The following is a 23,104-nucleotide window of genomic DNA, read 5'->3' as shown; positions in this document are numbered from 1 at the left end:
TAGAGGGGCTGGGGTTGTAGCTCAGCAGTAGAAATGAAACTAGAAATGAAACTGTAAATGAGCAATTCTTATATTCAATAAAAATGTGAGCAAAGAATATGACCAGGCAATTCACAGAACTGAATAGAAATGATCAGTAGGTAAAAGAATGGTTTAAAAATTGTGACATATTCAGATACTACACAAAATTAAAATAAATCAGCTACATATATACATACATATACACAAATCTCAAAATGTTGAATGGAAATGCAAGTTGCATTATAAAGCATTTATGTATAAAATATACAAAGAAATACTGTATATTATTTGTGGATATATATATATATTAACTTTGAAATATGAACTGAAAACTTCCACATTCATAATAATGTTTGTCTCCTCAAAGGGAGAACTGGAGTGAGCATAAGAACAATATGTAAGAATAATATTGGCTAGATCATATTGTTATATTGTGTGTATGTACAAATATGTAAAGCCACTCCATCATCATTATGTACAACTATAATACACCAATATAAAATATGTGGGTAAAAAAGAACAATAATGAAGATAGAAATCAGGAGAACTTGAATGTCATCTGTCATGTTCTGTTTATTTCATTAAAAGAAAAGATGAAGAAAAATGGTTAATTTGTCATGTCATTGGTGACTACTAACATAATGGTTATAAACTGAAAATTTAAAAAGTATCAAGCAATGAAGGATTTTGGGACTTTTTAGAAAACATTTTTAAAGTAAGGAATTTAATCAGATGAGAATAAATGTATTTAACAAAAATAAAAACATACTTTCAGTTATGCTGTGTAATGCATTTCCAAAAATTCTAGTGCTATGTGAAATTGTGCAGTAAAATCATAGCTGGCTGTCTCTCCCTCCGGAGGTGGCCTTCGTTCTACCTTGAATATGTGTTCTTTGCTTTACCCTCAAAGGCATCTCTCTCTCTTGAGATTGCCCCTATTCTCCCTTGAATATTATATCTACTCTCCTAGATAAACCTCTGTCTATGCAAAAGAAAAAAAATCAGAACTTGCAGGAGGTATGTCAAGCATGTGACACTGAAAAAATGTCATCAGTGCCATGTTAAGAAAGAAAGATTGAAACCTAATAAAATGGCAGCTTTGTGCATGTTAAATGATTAAGAAAGAAATTTAATTACCTTAAAAACTACTGGAAAGTTGCTTGTGGAAGTAAGTTTAACAAGGGAAGCATTAACTTGAAGTAGTAAAAGGAAGAATATCTGAAATGAGGTGGACTTTTTGATACCTGGTATAGATGGGCTTATAGCCCAAGGCAGTCTGAGGTAGCTGGTAGACGTGCAAAGGATGTTTGTGGGAATTTGCTTGTTTGCACAGCCCTGTACTCTATTCACATGTGCAAGTTTCCTTACCCTTGACACTGTTGACATTTTGTACTGGATGATTTTTTATGTGAAGACCGTCTTGTGCATTGTGGGGTGTTTGGGAGCATCCGTGGCCCATACCCTGTAAGTGCCAGAAGCACCCCTCCTTATGACAATCCAAAATGTCTGCAAACTTTGCCCAGTAGTTCCTGGGGGACAAATTTGTCCTGATTGAGAACCTCTGACCTTGTATTTCTCACAGAGAAAATTGGACATACGCAAATTCTCTAACAGTCATGATGAAACAAATTCATGTTTCAAAATAGTATTGTAGCAGAAATTTTTATCTCATTAATCTAAAATAATGAATCTTATTTAAATGTAAAGAAACATTAGTTTCAGAAACTATTATATTGAATATAATAAGATGAACATAAATTAAAAATGGAAACAAGTATACCTTAATATCCATAGGAAATAAACACATGACAGTAACAATTGAGGTTAAACTGGGTGTAAAGGAAATGGTTCATTAAAATGTGGGATGTATAGTTACATAATGAGACCATTTTAAACTAACAAAATTTGTAGTTCTAATAATAACCATCGTATTTTCAAGTCAACTATAATAAACGTAACTATTATTTTTAAACTGGGGCTGTAGTTCAGTAGTAGAGTGCTTACCTAGCTTGTGCAAGGCCCTGAGTTCGATCCCTAGAACCACCAAAAAAAGTTTTAAAACTTAAGATGTTAAGCAAAACTATAGCTCAGCAGTACAGCGCTTGCCTAGTATCCATGAGGCCCTGAGTTTGATCCTCAGCACCACGAATAAATAAATAAATAAATAGAACTAAAGATGTATATACTTTTTAACTCGGTAATTCTCATTTTTAGACTTTATCCTACAAAGCTGAAAGCACTAATAGAAGAGGAAGTACATGAGGGCATTGTTTTTAAGAGGATGGAAACTGTGGGGGTTTATCCCATCATTGGGAGATGGGTACTCATAGAATACAATGCAGTTTCCTCAAATTGAGTTTGCCTCTTCCTATTGACCTAGGAAGATGGCCATGACATACTAAGTGAATGAAGCTGAACTGTGTTTGTTCCCATTCCATGCCATATGTTTCCATATCTAGCTTGAATAGGCATGAAGAAGCTCGTGCAGGGGCTGTGGTGGTAAACCGCAGAGCCACTTGCCTGGATAGGGGAAGGAGTAGTCCCCAAGGGGGAGGCTGCTGGCCAACAAAACAGTTGTCTACTGCACAAGTCTTTTAATTTAATGATGAGAAGGAGCTGCAGTCATCTTGAAGCACTCAACTGTGTCTTGTGTGTTATTTCAGTTCCCTCTGACCTTTGAGGATGTCGCCATTTATTTTTCGGCGCAGGAATGGTGGAATCTAGAGGCATGGCAGAAGGAGCTCTACAAGCATGTCATGATCACCAATTATGAGACTCTCCTCTCACTAGGTAAGGAGCATTCAGCTTTGGGGGCAAGTTTTGGAACCGGGTCCTAAAAGAGGTCTCTCTTGGTGTTCCTCTTTGTCAGGAAGGGAGAGTCCTCAGAAAGGCTTTTTACCCCATATTGTTTTGTTACTTCTGTAAGCATTACCATTCTTCACTCAGGGGTAGACACTGCTGTGTAAGAATATTTGAGACAACACATATGGGTAGCCAGAGGTAATTAAATACATGTCAACACTTTTCCCATTATGATTTAGTTTTGGGTTGCCATGGTGTTCTACCTAGGAACATACTGGCTCATGCCCATAAATACCTGGGTATCCTTATCCTAGGAATGGCCTCCTCATAGCTTTCCCATAGAGTTAAACCCTTCGGGAAGCTGATGGTCTTCTTCCCTGCAGTGAGATTTTTGGTAGGATGCACATTGAGGTGTTTAAGATTCTGTGCAGTTTCAGTAATGAATGTTCTTTTCTTTATTAAATACTTATTTTTTAGTTGCAGTTGAACACAATACCTTTATTTATTTATTTATTTTTATTCTAATTTGTTATATATGACTGCAGAATGCATTACAATTCATATTATACATGTAGATTTTTCATATCTCTGATTGTACACAAAATAGAGTCACATTCGTGGCTTCATACATGTACTTAGGGTAATGATGTCCATCTCATTTCAGCCTCTTTCCTACCCCCATGTCCCCTCCCTTCCCCTCCTTCCCTTTTGCTCTATCTAGACTTTGTCTAATCCTCTCATTCTCCTCCCCCAATCCCATATGAATCAGCCTCCTTATATCAGATAAAACATTCGGCATTTGGTTTTTTGGGATTGGCTAACTTCACTTAGCATTATATTCTCCACCTCCATCCATTTACCTGCAAATGCCATGATTTTATTCTTTTTTAAAATATTTTTAGTTGTATATGGACACAATACTTTTATTTTGTTTATTTAATTTTATATGGTGCTGGAGATTGATCCCAGGGCCTCACACATGCTAGGCAAGTGCTCTACCACTGAGCCACAACCCTAGCCCCAATTTTATTCTCTTTTAATGCTGTATAGTATTCCATTGTGTATATATACCACATTTTCTTTATCCATTCATCAACTGATGGGCATTTAGGATGGTTCCACAGTTTAGCTATTGTGAATTGTGCTGCTATAAACAATGACGTGGCTGTGTCCCTGTAGTATGCTGTTTTAAGTCCTTTGGGTATAGACCAAGGAGTGGGATTGCTGGGTCAAATGGTGGTTCCATTCTGAGTTTTCCAAGGAATCTTTATACTGCTTTCCATATTGGTTACACTGATTTACAATCCCACCAGCAATGTATGAGTGCCTTTCCCCCCACATTCTCACCAACACTTATAGTTGTTTGTATTCTTAATAGCTGCCATTCTGACTGGAGTAGGATGAAATCTTAGAGTAGTTTTGATTTGCATTTCTCTGATTGCTAGAGATGATAAACATTTTTTCATATATTTGTTGATTGATATTTATTGATTGGCAGGATGCACATTGAGGTGTTTAAGATTCTGTGCAGTTTCAGTAATGAATATTCTTTTTTTATTATTAAATATTTAATTTTTAGCTGCAGGTGGACACAGTACCTTTACTTATTTATTTTTATGTGGTACTGAGGATAGAACCCAGGGCCTCGAATGCATTAGGCAGGTGCTCCACCGCTGACCCACAACCCCAGCCCCAGTAATGAATATTCTTTTTGATCTCTTTCCTTATTTGGTCTTTATATTTCCTCTTTACTTTTTGGGGGGATGGTGGTGGGAATTAAACCCAAGGCCTTGCACATGCTAGGCAAGTGTGCTACCAGAGCTACAACCCAAGCCTCTTGTATTTCTTCTTATTTATCAAGTAAGAGTTTTTAAAAATCAGTCTATTATCAGGGCTGGGTTGTAGCTCAGTAGTAGAGCACATGCTGAGCACATGTAAGGCACAGGGTTTGATTCTCAGCATCACATATAAATTAATAATTAAAATAAAAGTTCATCAACATCTAAAAAAAAAAAAAATCAGTCTGTACAGAGAAGCATCAAATGAAGGGTGAGACTCCTTTCCCCACACTCAGTTAACTCTCCTAAGGCAATCACTTTTACCTGTTTGTTCTAGTTCATGAAGCTGTTTCTTCCAATCTAAATGTCACAATATTACCTATTGTCTTGATTTATTGAATTTACCTAAAATTTATCATTTACTATGAAAAGTGACACATTAGGTCACATATGTTATCCTTCTTATACCTCTCTTTTTACCTTCTTCTCCCCCATTTTTGGTAGTCTTTTTTTCCTCTTTTGGTTAATTTTAAAATTTAAAGTAGTATATTTAAACTTCTAGATCTTGTGCCATCAGTTCTGTATCTCCATACCACTCGTGTATGAAGATCCTCAGCTTTCCTGCACCCCACTACTGCCAGCTCATGACAGCCACACTGCCCCCTCCATAAGCAAGCTTTCTAAAACTTATTCTGTCCTGTTGCCATAGTTAAGTTATCCAGGCTCCATCTGTGGATTGCTTCTAAAACATGTAATCCAAGACATTTCATTTTCATTGTTACTAAAGAATCAGTTAAAGTAATCGAATTTGCAGAGAAATGTAATTTTATGTCAGGAACCCTGTGCCACCCCCAAAATGTTGTGAGGATCTAGGGCTGGGGTTGTGGCTCCGAGGTACAGCGCTCGACTAGCATGTGTGAGGCGCTGGGTTCAATCCTCAGCACCACATAAAAATAAGTAAAATAAAGGCATTGTGTCCAACTACAACTAAAAAAAATATTTAAAAAAAAAGATCAAATGGATTATCTGTTTCATATTCATCAGTTGTTCACAATCATACTGAAGGGACTAGGGATTTAGCTCTCAGTAGCAGAGTGTTTAACTAGCACATGTAAAACCCCAGGTTCAGTCCTCAGCCCTAAAAAAGAGAAAAGAACACTAAGAGGAAAAAAAAAGATAACAAAATCATGCTGAATTTTAATTTTCTTCCCTGTTAAGCCATAATGTTTTTAGACTCGGATCTTTAGTTAATTTCTTCTTTACTCTGCTTGCATCCATATCTCTGATTGTCCAACCTCTTAACCATACAGTTCATTGCATGAACCTTTCTGCCTTCTGTCAGTTCTCCTCAAAATGCAATATTGGATGCAAAATTGCATCCAAAGCAATTCCAACCTAGATCCCAATAGGGTTTTTTATGGTCCTGTAAGCTTATCCTAAAGAACACAGTGGAACAAAGGACAAAGAACAAGCAAGATAATTTTTTTGGAACAAGATGGAAGGTGATTTTTCTATCAGTGAGATTTACTTGTGGTACTGTGGTGGAAGAAAACATCGGATAGTGCCCATGTTCTCAAGATTTGAAGCAAATGAGGCTGTAAATTAGCACAGTCACTTTATAGAGCAATCTGGTGACATAAGGTAAAGTCGAAGATGTGCTCTGATGATGCAGTTCACACAGAGGAATGTAAATGCCTGTGATGTTCTCTTGGAGACTGCCTGTGAGCAGGAGAGACATGATAGGTGGAGATGCATTCAGATTCTCAGGGGCTATCAAGGGAGTGTTGAAAATATTTAAGGGAAAAGAAAGCAAGTTACAGAATGATATGGTAGTTTGTAGAATGTTTATAATCAGCAATTATTATATTTTATTTATGTACCTATACATATTTAAAAAATAAAAACATCATAGTTCAGTGGTGGGATGCCTACTTACATACAAGGCTCTGAGTCCAACCACACAATACCTTTCTTTATTTATCTTTATGTGGTGCTGAGGATCGAACCCAGTGTCTCACATGTGCTATGCAAGTGCTCTACCACTGAGCCACAACCCCAGCTTAAAACACTTTCTGATGAAATTTTTGCCTCAGCCAAGTTGCTTTAAAATTGAGCCCCTAGCCGTGTGCAGTACCCACACCTGTAATCCCAGCAACTGGGGAAGCAAATGCAGGAGGATGGCAGCCTCAGCAACTTAGTGAGATCCTACCTCAAAAAATAAAAAGGGGGGCTGGGGATGTGGCTCAAGCGGTAGCGCGCTCGCCTGGCATGCGTGCGGCCCGGGTTCGATCCTCAGCACCACATACAAACAAAGATGTTGTGTCCACCAAAAACTAAAAAATAAATATTAAAATTCTTTCTCTCCTCTCTCTCTCTCTCTCTAAAAAAAAATAAAAAAATAAAAAAATAAAAAGGGCCCAAAGCAGTGGCACATGCCTATAATCCCAGCAGCTTGGGAAGTCGAGAGAGGAAGATCAAGAATCCAAAGCCAGCCTCAGCAACAGCGAGGCACTAAGCAACTCAGTGAGACCCTGTCTCTAAATAAAATACAAAATAGGGTTGGAGATGTGCACAGTGGTCGAGTGCCCTGAGTTCAATCCCTGGTACCCCCACAAAATAAATAAATTAATAAATTAAATAAAAGGGCTAGGCTTACTGGTTGGTAGAGTACTCAGCACCCAGTGTATAAATATTTAATAAAATTGAACCCCTGAGATTGGCTATTACAAATAAGGTAGGACTGGGGTTGCAGCTCAGTGATAGAGTGCTTGCTTCATACATGTGAGGCACTGGGTTTGAACCTTAGCACCACATAAAAATAAGTAAACAAAATAAAGATTTTGTCCATCTACAACTAAAAAATAAAAACTATATATTAAAAAAAGAATATTGTAGGGAAGTGATTATATTGTTAAATTGTGTGCATGTACAAAGATATAACAACAAATTTCATCATTATGTACAACTATAATATACCAATAAACGTGGAAAGAAAAAATTTTTAAGAAGAATATTGAAGCATTTGCCATTTTTTAAATATTTATTCACAATACCTTTATTTCGGGCTGGGGATATGGCTCAAGCGGTAGCGCGCTCGCCTGGCATGCGTGCGGCCCGGGTTCGATCCTCAGCACCACATACCAACAAAGATGTTGTGTCCGCCGAGAACTAAAAAATAAATATTAAAAATTCTCTCTCTCTCTCTCTCTCTCTCTCTCTCTCTCTCTCCTCTCTCACTCTCTCTTTAAAAAAAAAAACAATACCTTTATTTCACTCATTTATTTTTTTAATATTTATTTTTTAGTTTTTAGGTGGACACACAATATCTTTATTTTATTTTTATGTGGTGCTGAGAATCGAGCCCAGTCTAGTGCCTCTCGTATGCTAGGTGAGCGCGCTACCACTGGAGCCACATCCCCAGCCCCTCATTTATTTTTTAAGTGGTGCTGAGGATCAAACCCAGGGTCCTGCGCATGTGAGAGGAGCATTCTACTGCTGAGCCACAACCCCAGCCCCTGCCATTTTTTTTTTTTTTTTGAACCAAATACAGCATTGTTACATACATGGCGACCATGACAAAATTAAAACAACATAACTGGTCTAATGGGTCTGGAAAGACTAGGACACACATTAGGTGGGTGGGTAGTTTTACTTCTTTTCATGTAACCCTGTACTCTATATCTGTTGACATCTCATACATTGTCCCAGAGGTGAATTTTGAGAAATCTAGAAACAGTGTGTTTTAAATATAGTGAGTGCTTAAGGAAACCAAACTGCCTTGTCTGACTTCTCTGTGCAGATGATAGACTTTCCAAGCCAGAATTAATATCCTGGATTGAACAAGAAGAGGAGCCCTTTAAGAGCTGGGGAGAATCACAGGAACCCAGAAACATGATTCACTCTGCTGATACGTATTTTGACCCACATATTGAGGGAGAGTTGTTTGGGGGTGAGTATTAAGAAATCAGCATGCTGACCTTAAGATATCATATTCAGATTTCTTAGTTTTCCTTCTCTAATCTTGCCTTCCTGTTTGGTTGAGCTTGATATCTCATACGTTCTATAGAAAGGCAGTAAAACATAGTGGTTAATGGTGTGGGTTTTGGAGCCTGAGTGTGCTTCTTGCCTTTACTGGGTAACCTTGAGTAGGTTATTGAGTAATTCAATATTTCAGTTCCTGATCTACAATATTTCAATTCATGATCTACCTTCATTGCTGCAACACGTGACTAAATCATTCAGGGTCACCCCAGGTAAATTTGGGTTATCACAAAATAATTACTCAGACACAGAAAATACCTGTTTCTTACGGTCTATTGACAGCTCTTAGGGGTCCGTTTGAAAGAGAGCACCACCTGAATTCTTTATTTATATAGGGGGCACACAAGGAACACTCCATCCAAAAAAGATAAGGAAGGGGTAGTATTACAACAGAACAAGAATACAGCCCACTCCATTGGGTAATACCCACTCCCAAAGTTTTGCTCCTCTGCTGAGCAGAGCCCTAGTGTTAGGAGTCTGTTAGGAACTCGCTGTCATCATCACCTTGTGGCTCCAGGCAGGTTTGTACATAAAATGGGTTAAGTCTGGTGTTCCCAAAGTTGTTAGAATGGTCAGCAGAGGCCATGCTGGGCACCATGCTTATCAAGCCTCATGCATGCTCCCTGATCACATTCATAATGCTCTTATGTACGTATTATCATTCCTCTGTTTTTACAGGATAAGGAGCAAAGCCACAAGAGTGTAGTTTCAGCAGACTGTCACCAAACTCATTTTGGTCATGAAATAGAACCACATGACATGGCTGAGTAGTTTAGTGAAAGCTGGGTTCTCAGACCACCCAGGTCACTATTATGGATCACTTTACAGTCGTAGTCATGCTGTGGATGAGAAAACTGACTGAATTTTTGTTTTCAATTTCAGGAAGCCAGGAAACTGTAAAATCAGGAGAAACTAAATGTCATTTCCAGTTCAGTCCTCTTCAGAGCCAGTATTCCCATGGACAGAGTTTAGGGGAAAGGGAAGATGTTTCCTTCCTGCCTGACCACAGCATTACCCTCATGAATCCAAAGACACACGACACACAGGCTCTAGCTACAGTGGTCCACAGCTCCATCAAGTCTGCTTATAGAGAAGAAATCCCAAGTCACAGAGCTGTGGGTCACCCTGGCTTGAAGGAAGGCCCCTCCTGGCAAAGCACCCAGCACTCTTGCCCTGTCTGTGGAGAAGGGTTTTGGAAAAAGAACCACTTGGTGAAGCACCAGAGGAGCCATTCCAAGGATGCATCATGTAGGGCCTGGAAGAAGTTCAACCAACAAGCTGATGCGCAGGAGCAGTGGGATATCTCCAGGACACAGAGGCACTTCCGATGTCCTGAGTGTGGGAAGAGCTTCCATCTGAAGCAGTACTTGCTGAGACATATGGCTGTCCATACAAAGAAGAGCCCATTCCAGTGCCCTGAATGCAAAATGTGCTTCTGCCAGGAACAGACCCTTCTCTGCCACCATCTCGGGCACAAGGGGGAGAAGCCTTCCCCGTACCACAGATGCAACAAGAGCGGCTTCTCCACGGACAGTGCACAGGCTCCCCAGTGCCAGCACAGAGGGGAGAGGCCAGCCTCCTGGAGAAGTGGCATTGGTGTGCACTCAGGGCAAGAGCCAGGACTCGGCCTGGACTGTGAGGAGAACTGCCCATGCGGGGACGCAGAGGCTCTGCAGTGGGGCCACAGCCACAGTGGGGAGAGGCCCTTCCCCTGCCTGGAATGTGGCAGGCGCTTCCTCTCAAGGTCCAAGCTGGCCAGTCATTTCCGAGTGCACACGGGAGCAAAGCCCTTCCAGTGTTCGGAGTGTAACAAGCGCTTCCGTCTGAGCAGACTGCTAAGAGTCCACCAGCGTGTGCACAGTAGGGAGGGACCATTCTCCTGCAAGAAGTGCGGCAAGGGCTTCACCAAGCGGTGCAAGCTCACTGAGCACGCGAGAGTCCACAGCGGCGAGAAGCCTTTCTGGTGTGCAGAGTGCAGCAGGGCCTTCTGCCAGAGGGGCCAGCTGCTGAGGCACCAGCGGCTGCACACAGATGAGAAGCCCTTCCAGTGCCCAGAGTGCGAGCTGAGCTTCCGCCTGAAGAGCACGCTGAGAGCCCACCAGCTGCGGCACGGCGGGGAGCGGCCCTTCGCCTGCAGTGAGTGTGGCCGAGGCTTCACGCACCAGTGCAAGCTCCGTGAGCACCTGAGAGTGCACAGCGGGGAGAGGCCCTTCCAGTGCCCCGAGTGCAGCAAGAGCTTCCGCCTAAAGGGCATCCTGAAGGCGCACCAGCGCACCCACAGCAAGGAGAGGCCCTTCTCGTGCGCCGAGTGCGGCAAGGGCTTCACCCGGCAGTCCAAGCTCACCGAGCACTTCCGTGTGCACAGCGGCGAGCGGCCCTTCCAGTGCCCAGAGTGCGACAGGAGCTTCCGCCTGAAGGGGCAGCTGCTTAGCCACCAGCGCCTGCACACGGGAGAGAGACCCTTCCAGTGCCCTGAGTGCGACAAGTGCTATCGCGTGAAGGCTGACCTGAAGGCGCACCGGCTGCTGCACAGCGGGGAGATGCCATTCTCTTGTGAGTGTGGCAAGGGCTTCGCCAAGCAGTCGAAGCTCGTGGAACACATCAGGACGCACACCGGAGAGAAGCCTTTCCAGTGTCCCAAATGTGACAAGAGTTTCCGCTTGAAGGCACAGCTGCTCAGCCACCAAGGCCTGCACACCGGGGAGAGACCCTTCCACTGCCCTGAGTGTGATAAGAACTTCCGGGAAAGGGGACACATGCTCCGGCATCAGCGCATCCACAGGCCCGAGAGGCCCTTTGCCTGTGGCGACTGTGGGAAGGGCTTCATTTATAGGTCCAAGCTGGCGGAGCACATCAGGGTGCACACAAAATCCTGCCGCGCTCCGAGTGAGCCCGACATTAAGAAAAGGCTTAGCCAACTGTTTGCCATGATAGAGGCTGACTGGAGTTGAGGCAGTGGGGGCCGGGAGAGAGCAGTAAGCAGAGCTGATGTTGCCCCATCCTCAGCAACGCAGTGAGCACACCAGTAGACAGATTTTAGGAACAGGGGTCCTAGTTTGAGCAAGAATGTAATAAAAATTAGGAATATAGGAGACCATAAAAGATTTTCTCTTCCAAAACATCAATACGCTGGCGATGTATCAGTGGTAGCACTTGCCTAACACATGTGAGGCCCTGGGTCCAATCCTTGGGACCTCAAGCAAAGAAAAAAAGGAAACTCTCAATTATATTTTCTATCCATTGATAAAAAGAGGTATTTCTTCTTGCCTTCTTAGGTGGTAATTTTTGCCCAGATGCTAAGCTAGCTCCATAAAATCCCAGCTTGAATAAGATCTAAGGAAATCCCTCCAGTACATCCTCTGAAAGGATGGGGTATCTATTAAATGCCATTTCTACTTTTTATTTTTTTTTCAGAATATGATTCTGTGGGTTAAGTCCAGTGAATTGTGTTCCTGGCTTGATATGCCCTTGGATTTGATTTTGGCTTATTTATTTTGAAACTGATAGCCGGAAGATGAATTCTCTGAATCTCTCCTCTGTTTATGTGAATGCTGAAGGACTCATAGTGATTATACATAGTTCCTCCTAAGGAAATGCTGATGGTTTCAGCAAAATGTGGCTAATCTGAGAAGAAACAAAAAACTACAGTGCTGAAAGGTTGAGTCAGGAGGTAGATCCTTGGGAGTTCCAGAAGAGAGATGCTACTTGAAGCTGAGTGAGTGAGTGAACCTCTCAAGAGTGAGCATGTGAGCAGGTGATGAAAGGCTAATTTATGACAAAGTAATGGAGCTAAACAGGTGAACCAGGATGCATTATAGGCAACAAGAGTTTAGGGAATTTCCAAGCAAATGTTGGCAGTAATACAAATAAGTCCAGGAAACAGGTGAGGGCTACCCCGTTTGCCATGTTAGATGAAAGTTGTGTACATACTTAGGGTCAGAGTCATACTCTATACAAAGAATTCCTGATTTTCAGAGGGCTGACCTGAAATTCTGAGGGATGATAGAAAATTAGATTTATCCGTAGACTGTAGTCTAAAACAATGTTTCACAAATGATTTTTCTCTGGAACACTAGCTTTAAAGATATTTTTCGGAGAAGAATTGCATGGTCAATTATACAAAGATCCTAATTAAATTGACTGTTGCTACCTTCTAAATATGAATGAATACACAAAGATTATCAAACTTATTTATTTGTTTATTTATTTTTATGCTGGGGATTGAACCCAGCTCCTCTACCAATGAGACACATTCCCATTCCCAGTCCTTTTTTTTTTTTAGGCAGAGGGTGGGGTGGGAGGGGTAAAGTCTCACTAAGTTGCTGAGGCTGGCTTCAAATTTACAATCCTGCCTCAGTCTCCCATGTCACTATGATTATAGGCATGCACTACAATGCCCAGCAGATTATCCAACATTTGAAGAAATAAATTTTACCTGAAAAAGAAAGACCAAGATAAAAGGGTAAAAAATGTCCTAGACAAATCATTTACTTCAGGAACAAAAGCTAATTAATTTATATTTTTAATTTATTTTTTGGTGATACTGGGGATTGAACCCAGGGCCTAGCATATACTAGGCAAACACTCTAGCACTGAGCTACACCCCAACTCCTTTTTAGATTTTATTTTGAAATGGTTTTGCTAAGTTGCTGAGGCTGGCCTCCAACTTACAATCCTTCTGCCTGAGCCTCCTGTGCTAGGCATGTGCTACCATAGTTGGTCAAAAGTTAAAAAACACCTATTCAGAAAACCTGGAGAAGCTATCTTTGTCATAAAACAAAAAATATAGTTTTATGGAAAAGGAAACATCTAGAAATAAAAATAAGTACTAAGAAAGTTTTTAAAACTATGATTGTTGAAATCTTAAAAATCTCAGTAGAATTAGTTGGATCCCAGAAAGTAGGACAGAAGATCCAACAGGTAGAAAACAAGAGAGTAAGTTGAAGGTGAATTGTGCAAACACTAGTTTTACCCCCCCTTTTTTTTTTTTTTTTACTGAGAGTTTGATCCTCTTTTCTGTTCAGTTTTTATGATTGCATCATAGATGTGCATATGTGATGAAAGGGGGAAGTGGGTGAAGTAAACAAAACAGTGAAAAAACCCAGGTGTGATTACCTTTATGCAAAAAAAAAAATTTGTGTGGGCTGGGGTTGTGGCTCAGTGGTAGAGTGCTTGCCTCACATGCATGAGGCACTTGGTTCAATCCTCAGCACCACATAAAAATAAATAAATAAAAGAGATACTGTGTCCATCTACAACTAAAAAAATATTTTTAAAATTTATTTTTTAGTTTTAAGTGGACATAACATCTTTATTTTACATGTATGTGGTGCTGAGGATTGAACTCAGTGCCTCAAGCATGCTAGGTGAGCATGCTACTCGTCCGCCACAACCCCAACCCCTAAAAAAATATTTTTAAAAAATTTATATAGGGGGCTGGGGATGTGGCTCAAGCGGTAGCGCACTCGCCTGGCATGCGTGCAGCCCGGGTTCGATCCTCAGCACCACATACAAACAAAGATGTGTCCGCCAATAACTAAAAAATAAATATTAAAATTCTCTCTCTCTTTAAAAAAAAAATTTATATAGGGGCTGAGGTTGTGACTCAGTGGTAGAGTGCTTGCCTCTCATGTATGAAGCAATGGGTTTGATTCTCAGCACAGCATGTAAATAAATGAATAAAATAAAGGTCCATCAAATATATATAGTAATAACAAAATTTTGAAATTTTAAAGCATAACAGAAAAATGAAATTTAAAATTCACTATCCCACAGGGGTCCTGAAGACTCCCTAATAAAATAATATATACAAAATATATAGAACAAATATAATTCTAAATCCTTTTAGAATTCTAAAATACAAGGAGGAATTTTTCTCATACTCTAATGTTACAGAGAGAGCAACAAAATCACAATAAATGTCTAACCCACAGTCTCAAACCTGGTTAGTGACCATGCTGATGCTCTCTGCAGATCTGATTTCAAAGAAGGGATTCCTTTCGCTGCATGTAATTTGGAAATCCAGGAAATGCACAGGGCTAAGAAATGGCAGGTGCTCAGACACCAAAGACCAACACAGTGACCTAAGCTAGTTTGTTGCAGAAGTGGAGGGTGGGGCAAGGGGGGTTTAAATATGAAAGAAAAGCACAAGGCAGGGAAACCAAGTGTTCAGTTTAAAAATCACATAGGCCCAGCATCATCTTGAAGAGACAAAACACGAATGAAAGGGATTCTTTGTTTAAATAGGGACGAAAAGCAATCCAGGAACTAATGGGAACTATTTATGATTTGGGGACAAAGGGATTATTTAGGGCTGAAATGGAAACTTCTTGTAGATGGGATGCAACTCATTGTCTCATTCTACCATGACAGTTTTTTAGGGAGGTTACTGTCACCCTAAATTAGGCAGATTGGAATTATTAAAACATAAAAATGCAAAAACTCTCAGGTGTAATTGACAAAAGGCAGTTTGTATATGTTTTAAAATGAAATGGGAACAAACCACTGCAATGGAAACTGTAGACATTCTTAACTGTGAGCTCACTCTATAAGAACAGCTCCAGGGGAAACCATTGCCTGGTGAGAATCTGCCAATAGAGTGTGCAGAAAGGGCAGACTCACAAAATAGGTAAGCAAGAGGTTGCTGAGGGCAAGGCAACAATTTCTGATTGAAAAGTGCATTTTTGGTGTATTGAAAGGATAGAAGGGTAGTTTCTCACCATGACAATTTGGATGTCTCTCAGATCTCAAATTCAACATTTCTAAAACCAAATTCTCATTTTTTCCTCCCTTGTCCTGTTTCTTCTATCATCAGTGAAAGGAAACTCTACCTTCTAGCTTCTCAGTTCAAAAATCTTGGTATTGTCTTTGACTTCACTTTTGAGAAATTTTGAAAATTTGCATAGTTTTTCTCAAAATTCTTACCCGTTCTATCAAATCCTGGTATTTTCACCTTCAAAATATATCTAGAGTTAATCTCTTCTCACCACTTTCTCCAAGACCACCTTGTTCCAAGTCAGCAACATACATATGAGGCTCAAGCAGCACTCATAGAAGTTGTAGGCTTGACCTCAAACAGTAAATCATATTTTAAGCAGCTGCTTGGGTCTGGAGTACCAAAGGATGGCCACAGTGGTCTCAGGAAATCTTACAAGGTGAGATTCATTACATTAGTCTTTGACATCCATCCGTCCCATTTGAAATATCGAATGGAATGCTTCAACAAGATCCCTGCATTAAAGACTGATGGATGGCCGTTGCCCACACAAGTCTAGACAGTGAGTGGTTTGATAGCCCTTTGGAGGGCAGTGAAGGTTCCTGGTTCATACTTGAGAATCCTGACAATGAGATAGCAGGGAACCAAGGCAGCGGTATGGATGCCCCTGGTGTGACCCTTCAGAATAAATCTGGGATAAAGTAGTCAGAGGAAAACAAATACATGATGTCAAGACAGAGCAGCGTTTAAGAATTAGGTAATGGTCACGGGGATCTGGACCAAGAAAGCACCCAGCAGGCCAGTCGGTAATCACTGGCTCCACGAAAGCCTGATCCACTGCGATCTGCTGTGTCCAGTGGACTATGGAGGTCCTCAAGACACCATCTTTTGAAGGATACAGAACCTTACCATCACTCCCCACACCCCCAGGTCCTCAGGGGAAAGCTGGGGGAGCCCAAATCTTTCCGGAACCTTGAAAACCACCATCGTGAATAGGTGAGTGAGGAGGGTGGATGAAGGAGTGAATTGGCTGTGTGATGACAATTTCTTTTTGAAGGAAGGACGTGCAAAGTAGCAAAAATCGAGACACAAAAAGAAGCTAACCATGACCCAATTTCCTTAGCTGCGTAACCCAAAGAGGAAGAGGTCAGAACTGTAGTGATTTCCACTGTTCTGCGCCGGGAAGACCCACCGAGATTCCGACGCGGGTTGGGACAGCGTGAGCTCTTTTCGCATCCTGCCAGCAGGCGGCGCTGTGGGAGCCAAGCTCACGCTGCAGCTACGCGCGGGAGAGGCAGTGTTCCCAGGAAGCCCCGCGTGTCTCCACGGCAACGGCGCCAGGGGCGGGTCCAGGGGAGCAGGCCCCGCCCACAACGCGGCCTCCGCTTTCAGAACTTCTCGGCTGCGGTTTGAGTGACTCAGTTCCCAAACTCCACACCAGTCTTGGGCCCTCGATGGACCTCGCAGGAGGGCTCAGGCAATGCAGAGTCTTCAGGTGCTACCAGGTGCCGGGGCGGGGTCATTGACGTCAGCGGGGGAAGGACTGAGAATTGAGCAGAGAAATGCGACTTACAGGTTGATCTTATTAAATTAAGCCCTGGACTGATCAGCCGGGTAGGCCAAGACACTTCATGATCCCTTGTCACCTGTCCAATAGTGGATCTGTCTGTTGCAAGGGAATCTTGTGGTCTAATTGTATTAGCGATGTTACTGGAAGCTGCCGGTTTTATTTTTAATTTTTTAATGTGTATACATATATATATATATATTAGGTGTAGACGGACTCAGTACCTTTATTTTATTTATTTGTTTTTACGCGGTGTTGAGGACCAAGCTCGCGAGAGGCGAGCGCTGTTCCGCCGAGCCACAATTCTAGCCCAAGGCTGCCGTTTTTTTAAGGGAAAAAAAGTTCTTGTGGAAAACTAGATATTTTACAATGGCCAAGGTCACCGTCACTGGTTCACTTTGGGGTTCACGTTAGAGTTTTAGAGTTATTCTTTAATCTGGTTAACAATCAGTCATGAATAACTGGATACTTCTTTTAAGTTCCAGGGAAGCAAGACAACAGTAAGCCCAAATTTGGGTGGTTATCAAAGACAGGGCTGCTCTAGAAAGTTCATAGAAAAAGGATATGCGGTATTTTCAACGACTACCCAAAGAGCTGATGTGAAGGACCTGCACTGCCAAGAGCACACAGCCTCAGGGCTCTGCCCATCTCCTGGCTCTTCAGTGTGGGGACCCTACTCCTGCTCTTGAAGCAAGTTCCTGGGTGAAGAGCCAACTAATGGAACCGCAGGAAAGCCACTCTGTGAGTATCCAGAGGGCTATCAGAAGCCCAGGGAGCCCTCAGGTCTCCAGGGCCTTGAGCCCTGGAGAAGGGAAAGCTCTTCCCCTGTAGCTGCTGTAGGCAGGACTTTCGCTCTGGTTATCTTTGGAATCCTTGGCTCATGACTCCTGGTCACGTGTGACAGCAGCTTCCCCAGAAAAGAAGTCTAGCTAACCCCCAGTCTGCCTACAGACAGAAGCCCTCCAGAACCCTGAATGTGACAAAAGCTGTCTGAGGAGTGCCAATGTGGACACTGGGGAGAGAGCCATTCCCCCACTGAGGGAGTCAAAACTTAGGACCCACATGCATCTGCACAGCGGGGTGGAGCTGTTCAATGCTCTGAGTGCAAGAGGAACTCCATACTTATTCAGTCACCAGCATGGGCACAGAGGGAAAAGACCTTTCCCATGTCCAGAATGTGGCCACTTTGCTTCCAGGCTTCCTCCACACCTACACAGTGAAGAGAGAGTGTTCTCCTGCAGTGACTGTGAGAAAAACCCCTGAGATCTCAGCTGTCACCCACTTCCCTCTGTACACAGGTTCCCAGAACATGATAAGAGTTTCCTGCAAGCTGACATCAAAGTCCATGTATCCATATCCCCAAGAGGTCTTTTTCTTACCCACTGTCTGAGCTCCCTGAGCCCCTCAGAGTGCACAGTGAAGTGAGGCCTTCCAGTGCCTAAGAGTAAAGAAGGAAGCTTCCCCAGCCCGAAGGAGGACCCACTTGTCCATCAGGGTCAACACAGAGGGCAGAGACCCTTATAGTGTCCCAGTGTGGCCAGGCACACCACCCAAGCTACCATGTTGTTTTCTCCCACTGCTCTCTGTTCTTTACAGAGAGTCCTTCTGGTCACTGTTGTGGTTTTACTCTTTTTTGGTGGGTGGGGCGGGGTGGTGTACCAGGGATTAAACTCGGGGGCAGTTGGCCACTGAGCCACATTCCCAGCCGTATTTATTTAGAGACAGGGTCTCACTGAATTGCTTAGCACCTCGCTTTTGCTGATGCTGGTTTTGAACTTGTGATCCTCCTGCCTCAGCCTCCCAAGCCTTTGGGATTACAGGTGTGTTTCACCAGTTTTACTCTTACTAGGCTTCTTGTAACTAGTTTTAACTGACCCATACCTTGGCATCTGAAGTGTATACTGGATTTTGGCAATAATGTTATGCATGGTTGTTGTCAGTAATAATCTGGAGATCAAATTAAACCTTCCCTGAAACTCAGGGAGCAGACTCTTGTGTACTGTAAGGAAAAGCCCATGATTTACTTAATACTAAAATGATGGTCCCTAAAATCTCTTTGTTCCCTAAAGTTTCATATTCCTCCTCCTAATTCAGCACATTTTCCATGAGTTATTTTGCTAACAACATTCCACTGGCAATTCATACAGTGCTGACTGCAAGTTCAGCTCCTGGCTACATATTTCTCCAGAGCTCCCAACCCACATTTCCACCTGCCTACTATATATTTACCTGGATGCCTCACAGGCCCAAACTGAAATCCTTCCTGCCTCACTCCTCCTGGTCTGTGCCTGCCAATAACGTATGTCTGCATTCTCTGTCTCACTGAATGGACAGCACTCTCTGCTTCCTGATTCTTCATGGTCCTGCCCCACACATCTTTGTCCATCACCAATTTTCACATTTATTTCAACTCTTTACTGTCATTTCAGTCTGTCTAGTTTTCTTCATCCCCTTTCACCACCATCTGTCATCAGGATTAACATGAGACCACACTTTAGCTAGTCCTCCTAACTCCAGCTGCTTCTAACTCAGCACAGCCCCAAATTGATCTGTATAAAATGCAGACATGATCTAGTCACTTCCTGGCTGCCTTCAGGGTACAGCTCTTCATTACCTGGCCCTATCTTCTCCAGCTGTGTTCCTTACTTCACCTCTTCTCACGCTATCTCAGCTGTCCTAAATAACCTGCCTTCTTCCAAATTCTCCATGTTCCAGTTTGTCACAGATTCCTAGGTGAGAAGCAGGAATTGGGAGTATTAGTGTTTTTGTTCTTAGGGGGCAGGTACCAGGGATTGAACCTGGGGGAACTCAGCCACTGTGCCACATCTCCAGCCTTATTTTGTATTTTATTTAGAGACAGAGTTTCATTGAGTTGCTGAGCGCCTCACTTTTGCTGAGGCTGGCTTTGAACTCACAATCCTCCTGCCTCAGCCTCCTGATCTGCTGGGATTACAGGAGTTTGCCACCACACTTGGCAGGATTGGGAGTTTTATAGCACAAAATGCTTATATCATAGAAGAAGGGCCACATGTCAGTGAAGAAACTAAGAGAGACAGGGAATATGAAGCCTAAAGTAAGCAGAAAAATTGGTTAGAGCTAAAAATCAATGAAATGAACAGCAGAAAAACTAAGTGAAATCAATGAAAATAACAGCTGGTTGTTTGAGAAAATCAATATAATTTACAAAGCCACAGCCATACTAAACATTAAAAAAGAGAGAAGAAATTATATCAGCAATAAGAGAGGTAACCTAACTACAGATTCTAGTTATTTAAAGTATGAGAAAAGACTATTGTCTTATTGTTCTTGTTGTCATGACAAAATACCTTAGACTGGGTAATTTACAAAGAACATTTTTTTTTAACTTAAAGGAGGCAGAAATTTATTTATTACAATTCTGGAGGCTGGGAAGTCGAAGACCAAGATGCTTGGTGAGTATAAATAAAAAGAACAAAAAATAAATATTCTGGTTTTTTTTTAGTTGTAGCTGGACACAATATCTTTATTTTATTTATTTATTTTTATGAAGTGCTAAGGATCGAACCCAGGGCCTCACGCGTGCTAGAAGAGCACTCTTCCGCCGAGCCACAATCCCAGCCCCCCAAAACATATATTCTTAACAAAGTGCCAAAAAAAAAAATGCCTGGTGAGCACCTTCTTGAGGCATCCTCACCTGGTAGAAACAGAAATGCAAAAAGATATGAACACTGTGTCCTTGCATGGCAGAAGAATGAACCCACTCTCTCAGTCCCTGACTATAAGGTTCCTGCTCTCTCCTGATCCATGAGGGTTCTGCTCTCATGACTTAATTGCCTCTCAATATTATCACATTGGTGATTAAGTTCCAACATAAAAATATTGGGGGACATATTCAGACCATATCAAATATTCCTTTATGCCAATAAATTTGACAACTTACATGAAATGGGCAAATTTCCACTAACTTCCAAAGTTCACTCAAGAAGAAAAAGGTACTCTGAATAGCTCTGAATCTATTAAAGAAATCAAACTTATAATTAAGATCTTTCCTACAAAGAAAATTTCACTAGAGAATTGTGCCAAACATTTAAGGAAGAAAAATGTGCAAATTCTACACAAACTCTTCCAGGAAATTGAAAATGAGAAAACACTTCCTAATTATGAGGCCAGCATTAATGTCTTTTGTGAATGTGAACATAGATGCAAAAACTCTCAATAAAATTTTTGTAAGTCAAGTCCAACAATATATAAAAATAATAATACATCATAACCAAGTGAGGTCTCAGTAATACAAAGGTCAAGCTTTTCAAAATCAATTAACATAATCCATATTAATGAACTAAAAAGGAAAAACATGATCCATTTCTGTTTTAAAGAAAACTCTCAGTCCAGGCTCGGTGGCACATGCCTGGGGCTGGGGAAGTTGGAGCAGGAGGAGTTCAAAAAGCAAGGCTCTAAGCAACTCAATGAGACCCTGTCTCTAAAATACAAAAATAGGGCTGGGGATGTGGCTCAGTGGTCAAGTGCCCTTGAGAGTTCAATCCCTAAGACCCCCACCAAAAAAAAAAAAAAAAAGAAAGAAAGAAAGAAAAAAGAAACTCTTAGGATACCAGGACTAGAAATTAATCTGATAAAAAGCATCTACTAAAAATGTACAGTCAGTATCATGTATAGTGGGAAAGGCTGAACAAGGCAAAATATAGCCACTCTCATCAATACTCTTCAACAACATTGTACTACAGGTTTGGGACAGGAAATAAAGAAAGAAAATTAAAGGAATTCACAATGAAGAAGAAATAAACTATGTTTACAGATGACAAGATTGATAGAGAACTAGAATCTACCAGTCAAATCTTCAGCAAAGCTACTGAAACCAACTGAGTTTAGCAATGCTTCATACGAGGTCAGTGTACAAAAATCAATGGCATTTCTGGGTTTTTTTTATTTAATTTTTTTTTTTAGTTGTAGATAGACACAGTATCTTTATTTTATTTTTATGTGGTGCTGAGGATCGAACTCGGGGCAAGCACTCTATCACTGCGCCACAACCCCAGCCCCAGCACTTCTGTTAATTTGCAATGAGTAATTAAAATTTGACATTTAAAAAATTTTCCTTAAAATAGCACAAAATATTGCAAGTTGTATGTAGAACCATGCTTTGAAAACTTCTTGGCACATAGTTGGTGCTTAATAAACATTGAACAAATAAATAAAGTGTGAGTCAAGTCCAACAATATATAAAAATAATAATTTAGTAAGTGACTTACTAAATTCAAATCCATGCAACCTGACTCTAGAGCAGCTACTCTACCCATTCACAACAAATACAATAAATATTTTTTGTTTCTAATATGAGGTTATGTTTTTTATTTGTTTTACTGATTAATTTCTTTAAATCCCAATAGCATTAGTAATGATACCAAGTGTCTGGAATATTCTAGCATTTGGTGACAGTGCAACTTTGAGTTCCAAAAGAATAATTTTATTTATTTTAAAATTTTTTTAAAAAAATATTTTTTAGTTGTTGATGAACTTTTATTTTATTTATTTGTATGTGGTGGTAAGAATCGAACCTAGTGCCTTACTCTTGCCAGGCAACTACTATTCCACTGAGCTACAATCCCAGCCTGAATACTTTTATTTTCAATGTTAAAATATGGGTTGGGGATATAGCTCCATTGGTAAAGTGCTTCCCTTGCATGCATAAGGCCCTGAGTTCAATCCCCAGCACCCCCCCACACACACAAAAATCTCCTTTAGGTACTAAGGATGTGGTTCAGTGTTAGGGCATTTGCCTAGCGTGAGTGAGGTTCTGGGTTTGATCAACCAGCACCATTATAAAAAATAAAAATCTTAAGAAATACTTGTGGGAAGCTGTTCTCCCATGTGATTGGGCACCTCCCTGACTGGGTGTGAGGCCTTCCAGCCAAGCTGTGTCAGAACTAATCCCCACCCTTTTTGGGTGCTACAGCCCATCCTGTGGAGGTGTGACTGACCATTGACCCTGAGACCAATCACTGACCCTGACCTTGGAATGCTGTCTCCCTCGACCTTCATTGGATGGAATTTTCCCCTGATTTTCTTGTTCCCCAATAAAAGGCCACTCCCTGGCATGCCCTTCCTCTCTCCTGCTACTCCACCAGGTGGCTCCAGGCAGGAGCCAGAGGGGGCTGACTCTGACCTGGTCAAGAAAAAGGTAAA

General features: G+C 41.5%; 1 protein-coding gene across 9 annotated transcripts in view; it reads left to right on the top strand.

The window, feature by feature from the left end:
• Positions 1-23,104, top strand: part of LOC110598267 (uncharacterized) — a 26,674-nt gene extending 3,570 nt beyond the window's left edge. The window contains exons 2-8 of one of the 9 annotated variants that reach the window (XM_078040755.1): positions 2,685-2,811; positions 8,401-8,550; positions 9,525-16,852; positions 17,410-17,665; positions 20,296-20,355; positions 21,646-21,806; positions 22,875-23,104. In XM_078040755.1, coding sequence (XP_077896881.1) covers positions 2,685-2,811; positions 8,401-8,550; positions 9,525-11,593 — 2,346 coding nt within the window. In that variant the 3' untranslated portion in view covers positions 11,594-16,852; positions 17,410-17,665; positions 20,296-20,355; positions 21,646-21,806; positions 22,875-23,104. Of the gene's footprint in view, positions 1-2,684; positions 2,812-8,400; positions 8,551-9,524; positions 16,972-17,403; positions 17,666-20,295; positions 20,356-20,453; positions 21,807-22,874 lie in introns of those variants that run through there. The other 8 variants (XM_078040752.1, XM_078040758.1, XM_078040754.1 and 5 more) reach the window with 8 other exon arrangements.

Source organism: Ictidomys tridecemlineatus, chromosome 2 (assembly GCF_052094955.1).
Source record: "Ictidomys tridecemlineatus isolate mIctTri1 chromosome 2, mIctTri1.hap1, whole genome shotgun sequence".
NCBI classification, from domain to species: domain Eukaryota; kingdom Metazoa; phylum Chordata; class Mammalia; order Rodentia; family Sciuridae; genus Ictidomys; species Ictidomys tridecemlineatus.
The sequence above is the reverse complement of the archived record's forward strand: the minus strand, read 5'-3'. Positions and strand labels throughout refer to the sequence as shown.